Genomic DNA, 19,762 nt, shown 5'->3' on the forward strand with positions numbered 1-19,762 from the left:
GAATTCTCAAAATCTTTAAATCCAAATGAGATCAGTTTTGTAACATTTGCCACCACCCTGAACTAATTAAAACCACACATCCATCCATCCATCCATCCATTGGGACCATACTTTGTGCAGATCGTTGGTGCTGCCTAAACAGTCTCCCTGGCTTTTGGGTACAATCCTGGATGGGTCGCCACTCCGACACAGGATACCAGCAAGCAGGCACTCATTTTGCCAACCTCAGAAGGATGACAGGCAGAGTCAACCTGACCTGGTATTAATTCAACAGCCAAGGGGGATTTGAACTCAGGATCCTGGGATCCCAAGCTCACCACCCGAACCATTAAGCCAACACCAGGCATAAATCCATGCATTGCAGCCTATAAGCCAGCCTGCCGATCGGCCATCAGCGAATGTGTGTAGGAAATGAATTGGTTCAGAGATTTTAACAATTAACGTGTATATTTAAGTTAAAATGAAACATATAACTTCAATTACTGTACGTAGGGGGAAAATGATAGTTTTCGGATGTTCCCATTTCTCCAATGACTTCGATGTTAAATATAGGAATAACTGTTAGACCATACCAATCAGGAGAAGTAAAATTATTCTTATAACACATTATAGATGTTTTAGTATTATATTTGGACACCCCACAAATGAAAATAAATCTAGCTTTGTGATTAAAGTCAATATGTTGGTCAAGGGCATTCTCATTTATTGTCATTATACATTTTAACATATATTTTAAAGTATATTAAAGTTATTAAAAGCTTTTAAAGGAAGAACCATTTTATTCAGTGAAGATTCAGTTTGAGGATATTGAAAAGGAGAAGGCATAGAGAATGAAGGAGTAACTAAGCACAGCAGATTGAATTCGGTATTTTCTGATGACATTGCTCTTTAGCTTATCTGGAATTGGAATTTGTCACCGGAAGTGTCAAAATGGCCGACCGTGAATTTTTGGGAAACGAGTAAATTCCTTAAAAAAAAATCTCCTTCTCCAGACCCACCAGTCAGAATGCTTCCAAATTTGGGTTACAACATTAGGACAGGGCCCAGATAAGCTACAGGTCCAATGGTCCTATTTTTTTTTTTTGAATTGTATTTTCTTCAGGGGTGGGGGGAGGGGCGTTTGTGAAGAAGCATTTTTTGTTGCTTGTATTTTTTTTTTGACCAAGGAGGGAAAAGGATTAAACCAAGAGATCGGAAGTAACAGTACCTGGGATAAAAGGAGCAAAAACAAAGCATGTGTGATAAAAACAAAACAAACAACAGAAACACAAGCACCAACCTGACTAGCCCAGGCAACACAAGGAGGCCAGACTTTAGCAGGTACATAAATTTGACAATTCAACACAACAAGATAAGGTTTGGCTCAGAAAATTGGACGAAAACACATGCAGTAACACAGGAATGAAAATGAAACAGTAAAAACACAGCGTATCTGGTCCGGGAAACTTAGCTTTGTTGGGCTCGAGGGAGTAACTCACAAACCAGGAACACAAATTTTTTTTGATGGTCGTGTTATCTCCATTGATGAGTGTACAAGTTGGTAGCCGACTGATTCTATCATAACCGTCAATGCGTGAATGTGTCCCAAAAATATCTTGACAAATATTGTGATGTTTCAACATGTTGAGCAAATTTGGTTTATTATCGAGCTGGGATATATTTTAATTGTTTGACAGCCTTTAGGCAAGTTCAACAACAAAAGAGAAGAGAAGAGAAGGAAAAAAAAAAGAGAAGAGAAGACAAGATCCAGGACAATGTACACTCATCAATGTCTGTCAATGGGACAAGCAGCATGTTGTTGTGGTTCAGACCTTTGTCTTGAAAGGACGATTCATCTATGAACTCAGACTTCACCTTCACTTTAACAACAAAACCTGAAACAAAAATATCTCATTAAAACGAAACAAAGGGATGACTGAATCTAAAGACTTTAAATATATTTATCTCAAGAAAAACATTAAAAAATAAATGAGAAATTATTTAACACTTGAGAGGTGCTCATTAGAGTACAAACCCATGCCCCACAGTGCTCTATATTACTATTAAGAGTTTCATTTTCAGGATTTTGTTAAAACAGATCAACACAATTAAACACAGTCCACACACTGAAGGCTTTCACTGCATCGCCACAAAGCTGATAATTACGTCATCGTGCTGTTATATATCACTTTTGAAGGTATGGTTGAAACCTAATTACAACTGTGTTAATTGTAGTAAATAATCGTCAACATCAACCGATATACCTCTGCTGACATTATTACATCATGATATATACTTTTACGAAGTTTTATTGAAATCCTTTTAGCTGTTCTCAAGCATCACATTTTTACCTGACATGACGTCTGACCTTTGACCTCTTGATGCCAAAATATAATCAGTTCATCTTTGCATCATAATATATGCTTATACCAAGCTTGGTAATAAAAATCTATTCACTTGTTCACAAGTTAGCACTAACAGAATATTTACCTAAGGGGATCCCTGACCGTTGACCTCTTGACCCCATAATCTAATCAATTCATCTTTGCATCATTATACAAACTTGTACCAAGTTTGACTTCAAATAAAGACGTGGTGTGCATCCAACATAAATATCTCACACAATCTTCAGTGATGAAGCCTCGTTCCATTTGACCGGAAGACTCAACGGGCATAATTGTCAATGTTGGGTTCAATGGGAAGCCCAATTGGATAGATGAAGCTCATGTTCAAAACGATCCTAAGATCATGCATGGTGTGGCGTGCTATTCGTGATGATTCTGTTCGGCCCCTACTTTTACAAAGAGAATGTTACAGGTGCCAGCTATCTCAAAATGTTACAAAAGGTTTTAGTTCCTTATATCACTTTCAGGTTTTACTTTAGTGCATTTGAGAAAGGTGTGGTTTCAACAGGATGAGGCTCTCCCACATTATGCCACTACTGTCCGAAACTGGCTGGACGAAACATTACCTTTTTGGTGAATATGACACGTGGGCCAGTGGAATAGCCCCCATGTAGTCCAGATCTATCGCCGCTGGACCATTTCCTATGGAGATACTTGAAATCTGTGGGTTATAGCCCAAAATCTAACAGTATTGCGGTGCTGAGGGAAAACATTCGGAATGCATGCTCTCAGATCAGTGCGTCCGTCTGAAGAAATGTTCAAGGAAACATTGATACAAGAACATGTATGTGTACATCTGCTAATGGCATTCAATTTGAATAATAAATGAATCAAGTGTAAATTGTGTGGTTTTTTTTCTTCCTGTGGGTTCAGACTTCTTGGACATGCTGTATTAACAGTTTCTGTTTTTTACATCGACGTTTCTAATGTACATTGTGGTCTAATCTATTTAAGCACCGATTTGTTTGTTCTTCTTGCAGTCCATGGAATAACATTAGTCTCCAACACCACATTTCAAAATTGTCAATCTTCTTCCTTTATTTTTCACTGTCCATGACTCACATCCATACAATGAAGAATTCACCACCGTCTTCTTGGTTCGTATTGCCACACATCTTCGCCTCACCACATACTCCACTCACTTCAACATTAAAACTCAGCATAATGAAACTTTCCACTATTTCCACATGATCGTCACCCAATCTAAACACGTCCATCTTCTCAGTTGATTTGACTTTTTAGGTTGAAATAAAGATTAGCTTTTTCACTTTCCTTCTTCACTGTCTGCAGCAGTTTCAAGTCCTCTTTTACTTTCTGCCAACAGGTTGTTGCTACATCTTCCCCCAATCCTGACTCCAGCCTCGACATCATCCGAGTTTGATTTCCTCGTGATGCACTCACTATACATATTGAACAAGTAAGGGGAGACTATGTTATTACTGTAGCAGTGTAGCTTCTTTTATTTGTGCACAGGATTCTTGTCAGACATATTAGGTGCTCCGACATCCCCATTTATCTCGGCATAATCCACATCAATTGAAGACCAACACTATCAAAAGCATTGCTATACAATAATCTAGAAAACAAGGATACACCTTCCTTTGATAGTCTCTTGCTTTTTCCATGATACATCTCAGATTTGCGATTTTATCTCTAGTACCTCTTCCTATTATGAAACCTGCTTGCTCAACGGGCATTTCTCGCTTCATGAAGTCTTCCAATCTGTGTCGAGTGTTCTTCAGTACTATCTTGCTGGCATGTGAAATCAAGGCAATGGTTCAGTTATTTGAACATTCTCTTGCATCCCCTTTCTTTGGCAATGGAATGTATAACGACTGCTTCTACCTTTTCGGTCATACAATCATGCCCCAGATCTGTGTACAGATAAGTAATAAACTTTTGATCGTATCTCTCCCCAATTACCTTAAAGAATTTGATTGTAATTTCATCGGCACCTGGTGCTTTTCCATTTGCCAGCTCTTCCAGGGTTCTACACACCTCACATGTGATCATTATTGATTCTTCCTCATATTCTCTTTCTTCGAAATCCATCCATCTTTCTTTCGCCTGCATTTCTTCTGTCAGATATTTTCCTGTTATACTCTTAAGGACCCTCCAGGGCTCCATATCAAGATTGTGAACCACGATCGGTCGTGTGGGGGGCCCTTGTCATCTCGGGGCCCCGTACAATTGCACAGGATGCACGCCCCCCAACGCTGCCTTTGCTGATGCCCCTTTGCTGATGCTGATGCTCCCCTTGATCTAAACTTTCCTGTGATGTCTCTAATCTTTAAAAAAAAAGATCTCTTGTTTTTCCTGCATTGTTATCACTTTCGATCTCTATACATGCCCTGATGAAAAATTTAACTTTGTCTTTTCCAGCTTGCTGTTGGAAGTTGTCATTTTTAAATTTTATACATGGTCGAGGCTGGTGGAACAGCTAGGACACAGAAAAGAACACGACATAGCATAACAAAGGGAACAGCAGGAGAAATAAGGGAGAAGGTAGACAGAGACGGACAAACAAGGGAAGCAGGTAACGATGAGGGTTGGGGAGAATGCAAAGGGTGGACAAGATGGATACATTTCAAAATTGGCCTCCAAAGCCAGACGCCGATTTGGCAACCTGAGCTCCTGTCCACGTACAATGCTTTCATCTGCAGCTCGATGGAGCACTGATCTCCCCTCTAGGCTGGCTCCCCCTGCCTCACATCTTGTTCAGCTTGATGTTGTGGAAACAAATGCTTTCAATATCATTGGAATCTCTTGAGATGAAGCTGAGTCTATGAGCTATCACTTTGCCATCGCCGACAGGTCGGTAGTCCCTCTGTCTTCCTCCTCCTAATTTCTGTACTTGCACCATCTGCCCTCTCCATGTTTTGTCCCCTCCCAAGTATCTGTAAGAGGCATGCAGTCCACCACCCTTTCTCATGAAACTGCCAAAATCCAGAACCACTGCTAACCTCCAGTCATGTATTCCTCTTTTTCCCCACCTGTGGAACCACCTACCAGACTCTATTCAACCTCACTCTTCTCTCCAGGTCTTCAAGACAGCTATTCACCACTATCTCAAGTCATCCCTCATCCAAAATCATGATCTTTTCTATACCCATTAAACCAGTCTGCACCTGGCAAAGTATTGACAGATTACAGAGCACTTCTCCATCTTCTGTTGATTAGAATGTTGTCAATCTGATTTCTTTGTTTCCCATCAGGTGAAGTCACTGTGTTGGGTGACGCTTGGGTTGTTAGAACCATGTGTTTGCAATTATGAGCCCATTCTCCACACACGTCAGCATTCGCTCCCCTGGCTCATTTTGGATACAAAGTCTGTGCTTTACTGCATGCAATCCCTAGTGCTCCTGCTTCTCCAATTTTTGCATTCCTGTCTTACATAATGATTAAAACATCACATTGAGGCACCCATTCTACCAGTTCATGAAATTTTCCATAAACCTCCTGCACATTTTCTTCATCTGCTGCAGAAGTTGGAGAATATATCTGAATGATGGTGGCATTCACTGGATGTCCTTTAAACCTCACTGATATTAACCTATCATTGACAGGGCTGTATCCCAAAACTGAGCCTGCCATCTTCTTATTGTAAATCACCACCACAGCAGAAAAAAAAAACACTTTAATCATCACATTGAAATGACCCCAAACTAGTCCATCTAAGTTCAGTTACATTCAAAAATTTCAGTTCTTCTCCTCTCCGTCTCTGTTTTTACATCTCACTTTCCCACATTTATTGACCTCACATTCCAGGTGACAATTTTGTGAATGTTTGAGAAGCTCAGAGTTGGACATTCAGTTCTGGCGATCTCAGCAAACTGATTTCCTTGCGGGTTTGATCTAGTCCTGTCATAATGGCCAGTCATACTCATCAAAGCACTTTGATCTTCTCCAGTAGCCATTTGGAGGTTTTCAAACCTGGAGGGAGGGGCTCATCATCTGGCAGACCGCCACCATAGCTTTATCTCTTAGAGTTCTGATCATGATTGTTTTTATGGAATGTAAGGAATTGCTTCACCATTGCCTTCTTCCAGGCAGTGTCTATGCCAGATCCTTGCCATTGTTCTGCATAAGCTAATCCTCTGTGTAGCATCAAGGCCATACAGCCATTACTGGAAATTTGTGCCAGCTGCCTGCATGGCCATCCACCACCTGCTCCCATGGCTTTACGTAACCCTGATCAGGAGGCTAAAATGGGATAGTACATACACGTTGCCCAAAGTTGACCTATGGGTTAAGGAATGCAAAGGCCCCGTCAATTGAAAAGGATTGCTCCCTGTACCCAGTTAAATCCTCAGGCTTTGGTTAAAAAAACCCCCAAAACCCCAAAAACCTGAACCGCAAGCCAGTGGCAGATTTGTATTCAGAATTTCCTTCTCATAACTTAGCTTGTCTACCAAGGCAAATGAGTCCCATCCCACTGAAGCAGTGACAGCATACATTGTTTCAATGTTAAGTTTTATTACAATTTGGAATGTGATTTGTATTCCTGATTTGTATGAACACAAGTAAACAGGAATGGAAGAATGAATACCATTTACTGGGATTTTCATTCACAATTTAATACCAAACTTGATGGACATTTGTACATTGGGAGAAATAACAAGTACAGGATATACTGTGGAAAAGTTCACTCTGGATTGTAAGATTATCATCATAAGCAATAAAACTACATCATCAGCAATGTGTTTGTGATTCAAACCTTCGTCTTGAGGGAACGAATCATCGACAAACTCGGACTTCACCTTCACTTGAACCATAAAATCTGAAACAAAAACAATCCATTCATTTAAACCAAAGATAAAAGTTAAATGAAAAGTTCCACCAAAAAGCCTTTTTCACAATACATTTTTTTAACCAACCAAATTTTAGTTTAATTCAAAAATATACAGAACAAGTTATCCAAGGACTAAGCTCGAAGGGTACTCGGTAGAGCGCATACCTCCACACTGCAATGCCTGATCCACACGAACATAACGGGCCCAATCCATTTTTGAAATATCGTGCCCTGTATCGTTTTTGGCCCTCTCTCTCAATGGTAAAGAATCACTTTAAACATTAAATAATTCTCGTGTACAGATCTGGATCTTCACCAAAATTGAATAAACTCTTCCTTGTCACACACCCAACGTGTCCACCAAGTTTCGTCCGAATCTGTCCACAAATTTTTAACATATTTTGTTCACAAACAGACAAACAAACAGAAAGGGGTGAAAACATAACCTGCTTCCATCTTCGGTGGTGGAGGTAATGACCTACATATCCTGCTAACTGACTCAAATTCAAGCGATCTGGAACTCATCGAGCTATTGGAAGAACTCAAGCTTCTGCGCAACTCCATGCTGGAAAGACGTTCTCCACTTGAAACAATGACATCACTACAAACTCCCTCATCGACACTTATCCAAATGTCCACGTGGCTCTGATGGTTGTACTGACTATGCCGGTGACTGCTGCATCTCCAGAACCCTCTTTCTCAAAGCTGAAGCTCATAAAGAGCTACTTGCGCTCTACAATGTCACAGGACATGCTGTTACACCTGGCCATCAGCTCAATCGAGAAGGACTCAGGACGAAGTCTGAAGTATGTTGACATTGTTTACCGAATGATGTGACATTCACATCGTTCTGTTCTCGAGTTATTGCATTTGACCTTTCGTCGCAGGAATTAGTGATTCTTGTCTGTACAGTCCACACTACATCTGCGCCCAGTTTGTTGGTGATCTCCACATCGGGTCGTTATTAACCAAGTTATGTGCGTAGATAATAAATATATTCAGAAATCATAAGATCCGCGTTTTCCCTTTCCATCGTGAAATTTGAATACGTGGCGTCATTTTTCCCTGTGGGAATTTCTGCACTCCCTCGTCATTTTATTTCAGCGACTGTTTGGGTTTTTAAAGAGGTTTCCATAAAACTATTTTGAAGGATTTCTCCAGCACAGTTTCTGAGATATAAAGATTTTCTAAATGTTCACATTTTCGGTCATTGTGATTTTTTTTTTAAGGATAATTTTTTCATGCGGTATCCCAGTGGGATCTGACAGTCAGTTCCGAAATAATTGTTAGAAATGTGATTTTTCAACTTTTGATGACCTTGACCTTGACATTTGACAAACGTCATTGTTGCCACAAATCTCACTTTGGTTGACCCATCGTACTACCGTACAAAGTTTGGTTACAATCAGTCCAGGCATTGCCGAGATATGACAATACGTTACGCATGATTGTGCGGAAAACAAAGGGACACTCACAGATACACACTCACATATAGACACTCAGAGATAGACACTTAAAGACAGACACTCAGAGATGGTTATTCTCACACTGTACATCGCTAACACCATTCGGGGTCGAGGCATGAATCGATTCTTCACTTGAAGGTGTCACCATATTATTAGCCCTCCGATAGAAAGGGCCCCCCCTCCCCCACGTGAAGTTTTGCAGGGGGCCACCTACCAACCTAGTGGAGGTTCTGTAAGTCATGTACCATTTTACCTCAGTATTACACAGTAAGTTATGTACTATTTCACCTCCGTATTACACGGTAAGTTAAGTACCCTTTTACCTCTGTATTACAGAGCGAGTTATGTACCCTTTTACCTCCGTATTACACAGTAAGTTATGCACTATTTCACCTCCGTATTACACGGTAAGTTATGTACCCTTTTACCTCAGTATTACACAGTGAGTTATGCACCCTTTAACTCAGTATTACACGGTAAGTTATGTACCCTTTTTCCTCAGTATTACACAGTAAGTTACGTACCCTTTTATCTCTGTATTACAGAGTGAGTTGTGTACCATTTCACCTCCGTATTACACGGTAAGTTATGTACCCTTTTATCTCTGTATTACATAGTGAGTTATGTACCCTTTTACCTGAGTATTACACGGTAAGTTACATACCCTTTTACCTCAGTATTACAGAGTGAGTTATGTCCCCTTTTTCCTCAGTATTACACGGTAAGTTATGTACCCTTTTACGTCAGTATTTCACTGAGTTATGTACCATTTCACCTCCGTATTACACAGTAAGTTACATACCATTTCAACTCTGTATTACATGGTAAGTTAAGTATCCTTTTACCTCAGTATTACACAGTGAGTTACATACCATTTCACCTCCATATTACACAGCAAGTTACATACCATTTTCACCTCCGTATTACACGGTAAGTTATGCACCCTTTTATCTCTGTATTACAGAGTGAGTTATGTACCCTTTTACCTGAGTATTACACGGTAAGTTACGTACCCTTTTTCCTCAGTATTACACAGTGAGTTATGTACCCTTTTACGTCAGTATTACACTGAGTTATGTACCATTTCACCTCCGTATTACATAGTAAGTTACATACCATTTGACCTCTGTATTACACGGTAAGTTATGTACCCTTTTATCTCTGTATTACAGAGTGAGTTATGTGCCCTTTTACCTGAGTATTACACAGTAAGTTACGTACCCTTTTACCTCAGTATTACAGAGTGAGTTATGTACCATTTTTCCTCAGTATTACACGGTAAGTTACATACCATTTCACCTCCATATTACATGGTAAGTTATGTACCCTTTTTCCTCAGTATTACACAGTGAGTTATGTACCCTTTTACGTCAGTATTACACTGAGTTATGTACCATTTCACCTCCGTATTACACAGTAAGTTACATACCATTTGACCTCTGTATTACATGGTAAGTTATGTACCCTTTTACCTCCGTAGTACACAGTGAGTTACGTACCATTTCACCTTCGTATTACACAGCAAGTTACATACCATTTCACCTCCATATTACATGGTAAGTTATGTACCCTTTTTCCTCAGTATTACACAGTGAGTTATGTACCCTTTTACGTCAGTATTACACTGAGTTATGTACCATTTCACTTCCGTATTACACAGTAAGTTACATACCATTTGACCTCTGTATTACATGGTAAGTTATGTACCCTTTTACCTCAGTATTACACAGTGAGTTACGTACCATTTCACCTTCGTATTACACAGCAAGTTACATACCATTTCACCTCCATATTACATGGTAAGTTATGTACCCTTTTTCCTCAGTATTACACAGTGAGTTATGTACCCTTTTACGTCAGTATTACACTGAGTTATGTACCATTTCACCTCCGTATTACACAGTAAGTTACATACCATTTGACCTCTGTATTACACGGTAAGTTATGTACCCTTTTATCTCTGTATTACAGAGTGAGTTATGTTCCCTTTTACCTGAGTATTACACAGTAAGTTACGTACCCTTTTACCTCAGTATTACAGAGTGAGTTATGTACCCTTTTTCCTCAGTATTACACGGTAAGTTACATACCATTTCACCTCCATATTACATGGTAAGTTATGTACCCTTTTTCCTCAGTATTACACAGTGAGTTATGTACCCTTTTACGTCAGTATTACACTGAGTTATGTACCATTTCACTTCCGTATTACACAGTAAGTTACATACCATTTGACCTCTGTATTACATGGTAAGTTATGTACCCTTTTACCTCAGTATTACACAGTGAGTTACGTACCATTTCACCTTCGTATTACACAGCAAGTTACATACCATTTCACCTCCATATTACATGGTAAGTTATGTACCCTTTTTCCTCAGTATTACACAGTGAGTTATGTACCCTTTTACGTCAGTATTACACTGAGTTATGTACCATTTCCCTCCGTATTACACAGTAAGTTACATACCATTTGACCTCTGTATTACACGGTAAGTTATGTACCCTTTTATCTCTGTATTACAGAGTGAGTTATGTACCCTTTTACCTGAGTATTACACAGTAAGTTACGTACCCTTTTACCTCAGTATTACAGAGTGAGTTATGTACCCTTTTTCCTCAGTATTACACGGTAAGTTACATACCATTTCACCTCCATATTACATGGTAAGTTATGTACCCTTTTTCCTCAGTATTACACAGTGAGTTATGTACCCTTTTACGTCAGTATTACACTGAGTTATGTACCATTTCACCTCCGTATTACACAGTAAGTTACATACCATTTGACCTCTGTATTACACGGTAAGTTATGTACCCTTTTATCTCTGTATTACAGAGTGAGTTATGTACCCTTTTACCTGAGTATTACACAGTAAGTTACGTACCCTTTTACCTCAGTATTACAGAGTGAGTTATGTACCCTTTTTCCTCAGTATTACACGGTAAGTTACATACCATTTCACCTCCATATTACATGGTAAGTTATGTACCCTTTTTCCTCAGTATTACACAGTGAGTTATGTACCCTTTTACGTCAGTATTACACTGAGTTATGTACCATTTCACCTCCGTATTACACAGTAAGTTACATACCATTTGACCTCTGTATTACACGGTAAGTTATGTACCCTTTTATCTCTGTATTACAGAGTGAGTTATGTACCCTTTTACCTGAGTATTACACAGTAAGTTACGTACCCTTTTACCTCAGTATTACAGAGTGAGTTATGTACCCTTTTTCCTCAGTATTACACGGTAAGTTACATACCATTTCACCTCCATATTACATGGTAAGTTATGTACCCTTTTTCCTCAGTATTACACGGTAAGTTACATACCATTTCACCTCCATATTACATGGTAAGTTATGTATCCTTTTTCCTCAGTATTACACAGTGAGTTATGTACCATTTTACCTCAGTATTACATGGAAAGTTACGTACCATTTTACCTCAGTATTACACAGTGAGTTACGTACCATTTCACCTCCGTAGTACACAGTGAGTTACGTACCCTTTTACCTCAGTATTACACAGTGAGTTACGTACCATTTACCTCAGTATTACACGGAAAGTTACGTACCCTTTTACCTCAGTATTACACAGTGAGTTATGTACCATTTTACCTCAGTATTACATGGAAAGTTACGTACCATTTTACCTCAGTATTACACGGAAAGTTTTGTACCATTTTACCTCAGTATTACATGGAAAGTTACGTACCATTTTACCTCAGTATTACACGGAAAGTTATGTACCATTTTACCTCAGTATTACATGGAAAGTTACGTACCATTTTACCTCAGTATTACACGGAAAGTTATGTACCATTTTACCTCCGTTTCTCCAACTCAAAAATCTTAAGATTTCGCATTTAAACGAGTTCCTGGAATAATTCACAACAGGAACCAGCACATACTAATGTGAAGAGCAAGGTGCGGAGATAATGGCACGTACCGGGTCCCGACTCCTCATTCTCGGGTGGAACGACCCTGGACCCGCGATTGGTGGGAGAACCTCCCGGAACGACCGCATTTCCTCCATCGAAGCCGCTCATGGCTTCTGGAGGGTTCGTTCTACGATATTCACCTGAGAGATCTCCGTTTCATGGTGCACCAGACAGACGAGACGATAAGGTAGGGTGAAGTAAGGTACGGTAATGTAATGTAGTGTTGTGAAGGACGTTAATGTAATGTAGAGTGTAGTAAAGGACGGAACTGTAAGGTCGAGTGTAGTAATGTAAAGGACAGGACTGGAAGGTAGAGTGCAGTAAAGGACGGTACTGTAAGGTAGTGTGTAGCACAGGACGGTACTGTAAGGTAGTGTGTAGTAAAGGACGGTACTGTAAGGTGGATTGTAGTAAAGGACGGTACTGTAAGGTAGTGTGTAGTAAAGGACGGTACTGTAAGGTAGAGTGTAGTAAAGGATGGTACTGTAAGGGAGAGTGTAGTAAAGCACGGTACTGTAAGGTAGAGCGTAGTAAAGCACGGTACTGTAAGGTAGAGTGCAGTAAAGGATGGTACTGTAAGGTAGATTGTAGTAAAGGACGGTACTGTAAGGTAGAGTGTAGTAAAGGACGGTACTGTAAGGTAGAGTGCAGTAAAGGATGGTACTGTAAGGTAGATTGTAGTAAAGGACGGTACTGTAAGGTAGATTGTAGTAAAGGACGGTACTGTAAGGTAGAGTGTAGTAAAGGATGGTACTGTAAGGGAGAGTGTAGTAAAGCACGGTACTGTAAGGTAGAGCGTAGTAAAGCACGGTACTGTAAGGTAGAGTGCAGTAAAGGATGGTACTGTAAGGTAGATTGTAGTAAAGGACGGTACTGTAAGGTAGAGTGTAGTAAAGGACGGTACTGTAAGGTAGATTGTAGTAAAGCACGGTACTGTAAGGTAGATTGTAGTAAAGCACGGTACTGTAAGGTAGATTGTAGTAAAGGACGGTACTGTAAGGTAGATTGTAGTAAAGCACGGTACTGTAAGGTAGATTGTAGTAAAGGACGGTACTGTAAGGTAGAGTGTAGTAAAGGACGATACTGTAAGGTAGAGTGTAGTAAAGGACGATACTGTAAGGTAGAGCGTAGTAAAGCACGGTACTGTAAGGTAGATTGTAGTAAAGGACGGTACTGTAAGGTAGAGTGTAGTAAAGGACGGTACTGTAAGGTAGATTGTAGTAAAGGACGGTACTGTAAGGTCGTGTGTAGTAAAGGACGGTACTGTACGGTAGAGTTTAGTAAGGTGGTGTGTAGTAAAGGACGGTACTGTAAGGTAGATTGTAGTAAATGACGGTACTGTAAGGTAGAGTGCAGTAAAGGACGTTACTGTAAGGTAGAGTGTGGTAAAGGAGGGTACTGTAAGGTACAGTGTAGTAAAGGACGGTACTGTAAGGTGGAGTGTAGTATAGGATGGTACTGTAAGGGAGTGTAAGGTAGAGTGTAGTAAAGGACGGTACTGTAAGGTAGAGTACAGTAAAGGACGGTACTGTAAGGTAGAGTGCAGTAAAGGACGGTACTGTAAGGTAGTGTCGTAGAATGGTGCAATATGGTGCACGAGTGTAGACCGTGAGGTATTCTGGTACAAATGGACCACGTGCCGCGAACCTAAACGATCCTATTCATGATTTCTAGACGACAGATTCGCCACTCGAAACGCAAAATTGTTTATCAAATAATATCGCACCTGTATCTGAAGGAAGCGGTTCAGTTTGACATTTTAATATGAAACAAGTCAGAAGACGGCGATGGTTCACGAGCGGTATTTGACGATGTAGATTGTTTCAGAAGTCAAGGATGAGACAATGTGATAATTTTTGACCACATTATAAAAATGATTAACATGATGTGGTACGAGTGACAGGTTATTAGCTGCAAAATATCGAAAACCCGGTTTCGTTCAACAACTTTCAAAATTTGACCTTTGCATAACCTTTCAAGGTCACAAAACAATGTTGTGGACATTAAAATAAGGGAACAGGATACGTGCTATAGCTTATTGGAGTTAGTTAGTCGAAAAAGGTCGAAAACCCGGTTCGATTCCCACAACTTTGAAAATTTGACCTTTGTGAACTTTAAAGGTCAAAGGTCAAGGATTATGACCTTTGGTGCAAAACTTCCTCTCGAACATTCCAGGAATAATATAAGACTTTAGGTGGGGAATGACCTCAAGATTATGCATAAAAAATATTGTCATCCTAGCTCTCAAATTTTGGGCGGTCGTATGATTTTTATGTCAAAATTCGCAATTTTCTAAGTTCGTGACATTGTGACATTGGCCTTGGGACTAAAATGAAAAATCGAGCTTGGTGGGGCTATGCAGGTGCCATTGGGCTAACCAAACACCGAAACCCCTGCCAGATTCGACAAACTCCCCCCCCCCAGAGAAGATGGATTTTTTATGTCAAAATTCGCAATTTTCTCGGTTTGTGACCTTGACCTTGGGACGAAAATGAAAAATTGAGCTCTGTGGGGTTATGCAGGTGCCATTGGGCTAACCAAATACCGAAACCCCTGCCAGATTCGACAATCCCCTTGGAGAAGATGCAAATTGAAATCGGCTACCCCCTAAAAACACGTTTTCTGGGCGTGGCTCCGCCCATAATGGGCGCAACATGCCCATTCTCAGGAAAACACAACTAGATCATGATATAAACCTCCCACCAAAATTTTATCAGGATCGGATCAAAACCCACGGAGCTATGCTCAGGATAGACAGACAGACAGACACACACTAATAACGAATATAGTGGTCACTTACTGACTCGTGAACTTACTGACTCCTGAACCAATACATATATATATATATATATATATATATATATGTATATATATATGTATATATATTTATATATATATATATATATATATAAATATATGTATACATATTTTTATATATATATATATATATATATATATATATATATATATTTATATATATATATATATATATATAAATATATGTATACATATTTTTATATATATATATATATATATATATTACCCTTGGCCCGTGCTATAATGATGGCCATAATTTTTGTCGGACTACCATATGACCTTGACCTTCAACGTTTAGAAATAGAGTTTAAATTAGGAAAATGTGTCCCCATCAACATTCGATCCATAAAACTCAACAACATGAGAATCAGAGGAAAGTTGTGCCAATTATGATCCAAAATGTGTTTCTTTGTTAATTGGGTCACGCTCCCTTAAAAAAGTAGGTCAAGGACACGAATCCAATATCAGGTGGGCAACTTCAATGCAGGTACACTATTATGATGCAAGAATATCTTGGAAAGCCAACCGGTGTTTGGTATTCCACATCAGAAAAATTGAGCAATGACAAAAAAGTGTTTTTTTTTTCAGATCACCATTTGAACTTGACCTTTAACCCAGAGGGGTATGATATAAATTAAACATAAATGTGCCTTGCTCTTCGCTATCTAAAGAGGGCAATTTTGTTCCGATCGAACGAACCTTAGTCGAGTTTTGTTGGCAAATATTAAAGTGTCTAATTGGGTCATGACCTTAAAACTAGGTCAAGGTTAAAAAATGTCAACCACGCACACTTTGACCCCATTATTGATGCAAAATTTCATTCCAAAGGTTCGAGCAGGATCGAAGAGAGAGCTCGGACATTGGCAGGAAAAAAGAGAGAAAAACCTAAATGGTGGTTCAGTACTCCAAGGGGGTTAGACCTTGACCTTTAACCTGGAGAAGGATGATGTAAATTAAGCTTAATGTGTCTTGCTCTGGGATATCTGGAGAAGGCAATTTTGTTCTCATCTGACAAACCTTAGTCAAATTTTGGTGGAAAATGGTAAAATGTGTATGATTGGGTCACGACCTTAAAAATTAGGTCAAGGTCAAAATATTTTTTACATCAACCCTGCAAACTTTGTATTCCCATTATTGAGGCAAAATTTATTTCAGAAACTCCTCAGACATTCTTCTTCTTTCGGCTGCTCCCTTTCGGGGTCGCCACAGCGGATCATCCGTATGATCCGCATGGTGATTTGGCACATGTTTTACGCGTGCCGGATGCCCTTCCTGATGCAACCCTGGTCGCCTCTTACGACACACAGGGATATGGTACACCTATTTTAACCGGGGTATACACCGGCCCAGTATACTGGTACTCATTTCGCCGACCTCGGAAGGATGACAGGCTGAGTCAACCCCCTGGTGTATTAATTCAGTGGCCCAACGGGGCTTGAACTCAGGACCTTTTGGATCCCAAGCCGCTGCCCTAACCACTGTGCCAACAAAACTCCTCAGACATTGGCAGAAAAAAAATGGAGAAAAACCCAACTGGTGGTTTAATACTCCGTGTTGTATGACCTTGACCTTTAACCCAGAGGGGTATGATGTAAATTAAGTGTAAATGTGCCTTGCTCTCGGGCCTAGGCTGTCTAGAGAGGGCAATTTCGGTCAAGGTCAAAAAAAAACTTACGGCGGACGTCATACGAATGCACTCGACGTCTAAGGAGGTATTTTAATTGTTGTATTACTGTAATAGCTTGTCTCAGGTCTTAAATGTAATGGAGCAATTCATCATCTACTGCCACCACCCAAACCTAACTAAGACTACAGTTAGAGCTTTCCATCTCAGTGACCGACTGGCTAACAGCAATCTCCAGGTTTCCTTTTTCGGCACTAGTCAAGATATAACTATTCCCCAAGTATCTTGGAGTCACCAGTGATTGCAGCCTCACATTCCGCAAACACCTAAAATGGGTCACAGAAAAGATCAAGTCCAGGTTAAACATCATCCCGAAACTAGCGGGCACCAGCTGGGAATCAAGTGCACACACTCCTCACACTGTTAGCCTTGCTCTTGTGTACTCTGCAGTGGAATACTGTTCTCATGTTTGAATAGTGAGCAGCCACACAAAACACTTGGACACTGTCCTGAAAACACTGATATGGATAATCAGTGGTACTCTGAAATCAACAGCTGTGCAGTTGCTCCAATTCTTGTCTGACATCCCACCCCCTGATGTATGATGGAAGGCAAGAATGCTGAGAGAGTTTGACTGCATCAAAGCCAACCCAGAATTTCCAAAGACCTGCGCAATCTACCAAATATGCGACTCAAGTCCCACAAACCTTTCTGAGGCTCTGCAAATGTTTTGAGTGATGTGGGGTTTAACACAAAGGACAATTGGCATAATCTCTGGATGGACAACAACATTGCCAACAAAGAACTGGTGAGTGATCCAACAGAAAGCCTCCAAGTTTTTACCATTCTCCAGAAACAGTGGTTTGCTCTCAACAGGATCTGTACTCTCCGTGCAAGGACATCACCACCTCCACAAAAGGAATTTCAACGACAGGCCATCATGTGACTGAGGTCACCTCGATCTGACTATTCATCACATTGTGAATGAGTGTCACCTACGGAAATTTGACAAAGGATTTAGGGCAAACGACCTAACAACAGACAGTGCTGTGACTTGGCTGTCCAACTTAGACTTAGATCTGTGAGCTGTAATTTACCATACCCAAGATTAGAGAGACCAGCGTTGATCTAGTGGCTATTGCACCACCCTATCGAACACGTTACATTAGTTATTCATGCCTGTTGTACGTGTCCTTTATGACGTCTTTAAAAACAGTTAGTTTTCTGTTGGAGTGATTTTCAATTTTGTATGACTGCCAGGCAGGCAGGCAGAGTAGGAAAAAAAATTGCACCTGTGTCCGAAGGAAGCGGTTCAGTTTAGGATTTTTAATGACATAGGCAAAGCCTAGAAACGAACAAAACTCATTAGAATTACCCTTTAGAACCCTTTACACCTGTTAGAACCCACTAGAATCACCTTTTAAGACTCTTTAGAATTACCCTTTAGAACCACCCTTAAGAACCTTTTAGAACTACCCTTGACACTCGTTAGAACCCACTATAAATACCTGTTAGAACCCTTTAGAAATACCCTTGACACTCATTAGAACCCACTATAAATACCTGTTAGAACCCTTTAGAACTCACTAGAATTACCCTTTAGAACCCTTTGGAATAACCCTTTACACCCATTAGAACTCACTAGAATCACCTTTTAGGACTCTTTGGAATTACCCTTTAGAAACACCCTTAAGAACCTTTTAGAATTACCCTTTAGAAATACCCTTGACACTCATTAGAACTCACTAGAATTACCCTTTAGAACCCTCTAGAAATACCATTTACACTCATTAGAACCCACTATAAATACCTGTTAGAACCATTCAGAAATACCCTTTACACTCAGAACCCACCATAAATACCTGTTAGAACTCTTCAGAAATACCCTTTCACACCCGTTAGAACCCACCATAAATACCTGTTAGAACTCTTAAGAAATACCCTTTCACACCTGTTAGAACCCACCAGAATTACCCTTTAGAAATACCCTTTACATTCATTAGAACCCACCATAAATATCAGTTAAAACCCTTTAGAAATACCCTTTACATTCATTAGAACCCACCATAAATACCTGTTATAACCCTTTAGAAATACCCTTTCCACCCATTACAACCCACTATAATTACCCTTTTAGAACTCTTTAGAAATACCCTTTAAATATCCAACATCAGTGCTTTCAGGACAGTGTCCAAACAAATATCATCGCCGGCCTGTTAGAACCCTTTAGAATTACTCGTGGGCCAGTTGGTCCATTGGACCAAATTTTCATTGGTCTTAAAGACCTTGTTGCATACCTGCCTGCTGTCCTGTTGAGCGTTAGTTTACCTTTCACCAAGCCCAGATGAGCTTGGGCCAGGACAGAGATTATACGTTCATTATTATTCTTGCCAAATTATACTATTGTTGTACACCGCTCCTTCCCATATCCATATCCAGGCAATGTGTGATGTCATCACCAGCCGCTGAAGGAAGGGAGTACTTAGTTTTCACTCCGTTTTCTTGTTTATTTGTCCAGGTGATATCTCAGCCATCTTTTGAGCTCAGAAGGTAACATTTGGGGACAGAAGTGAAAATGTGCTTTGGCAAAAACGGTGCTTTTTGTTTTTTGATTAATCAATTTCTGAATTATTATCGAAATATTAATTACTTAATTTTCATCGTCACAGATTCAGATGAAACAGTGGTGGTTTAGGTATGTATGCTATTAGGAAATAGATTGAGAAAT

General features: G+C 39.9%; 2 protein-coding genes across 5 annotated transcripts in view; one reads left to right on the forward strand and one right to left on the reverse strand.

Annotated features, from left to right (window-relative positions):
- LOC147009135 (uncharacterized) overlaps positions 1–19,762 on the reverse strand; it is a 36,965-nt gene that overhangs the window by 10,963 nt on the left and 6,240 nt on the right. For 2 of the 4 annotated variants that reach the window (XR_015052981.1, XM_085862750.1), the window contains exons 1-3: positions 12,602–12,734; positions 7,102–7,164; positions 1,812–1,874 (exon numbers count right to left, since the gene is read on the reverse strand). Coding sequence is in view for 3 of the 4 variants with exons in the window: in XM_085862750.1 (XP_085718876.1) it covers positions 1,812–1,874; positions 7,102–7,164; positions 12,602–12,701 (226 nt within the window). In the remaining variant the exon portion in view is untranslated. Of the gene's footprint in view, positions 1–1,811; positions 1,875–7,101; positions 7,165–12,601; positions 12,735–14,319; positions 14,333–19,762 lie in introns of those variants that run through there. The other 2 variants (XM_085862748.1, XM_085862749.1) reach the window with 2 other exon arrangements.
- Positions 12,657–19,762, forward strand: part of LOC147009136 (uncharacterized) — an 85,895-nt gene continuing 78,789 nt past the window's right edge. The window contains 1 exon segment of the mRNA XM_085862728.1: positions 12,657–12,780. Within this exon segment, the coding sequence (XP_085718854.1) occupies positions 12,752–12,780 (29 nt within the window). The 5' untranslated portion in view covers positions 12,657–12,751.

This window comes from Eptatretus burgeri, chromosome 17 (assembly GCF_056783735.1).
Source record: "Eptatretus burgeri isolate ZD-2024b chromosome 17, Ebu_testis_v1, whole genome shotgun sequence".
NCBI lineage: Eukaryota > Metazoa > Chordata > Myxini > Myxiniformes > Myxinidae > Eptatretus > Eptatretus burgeri.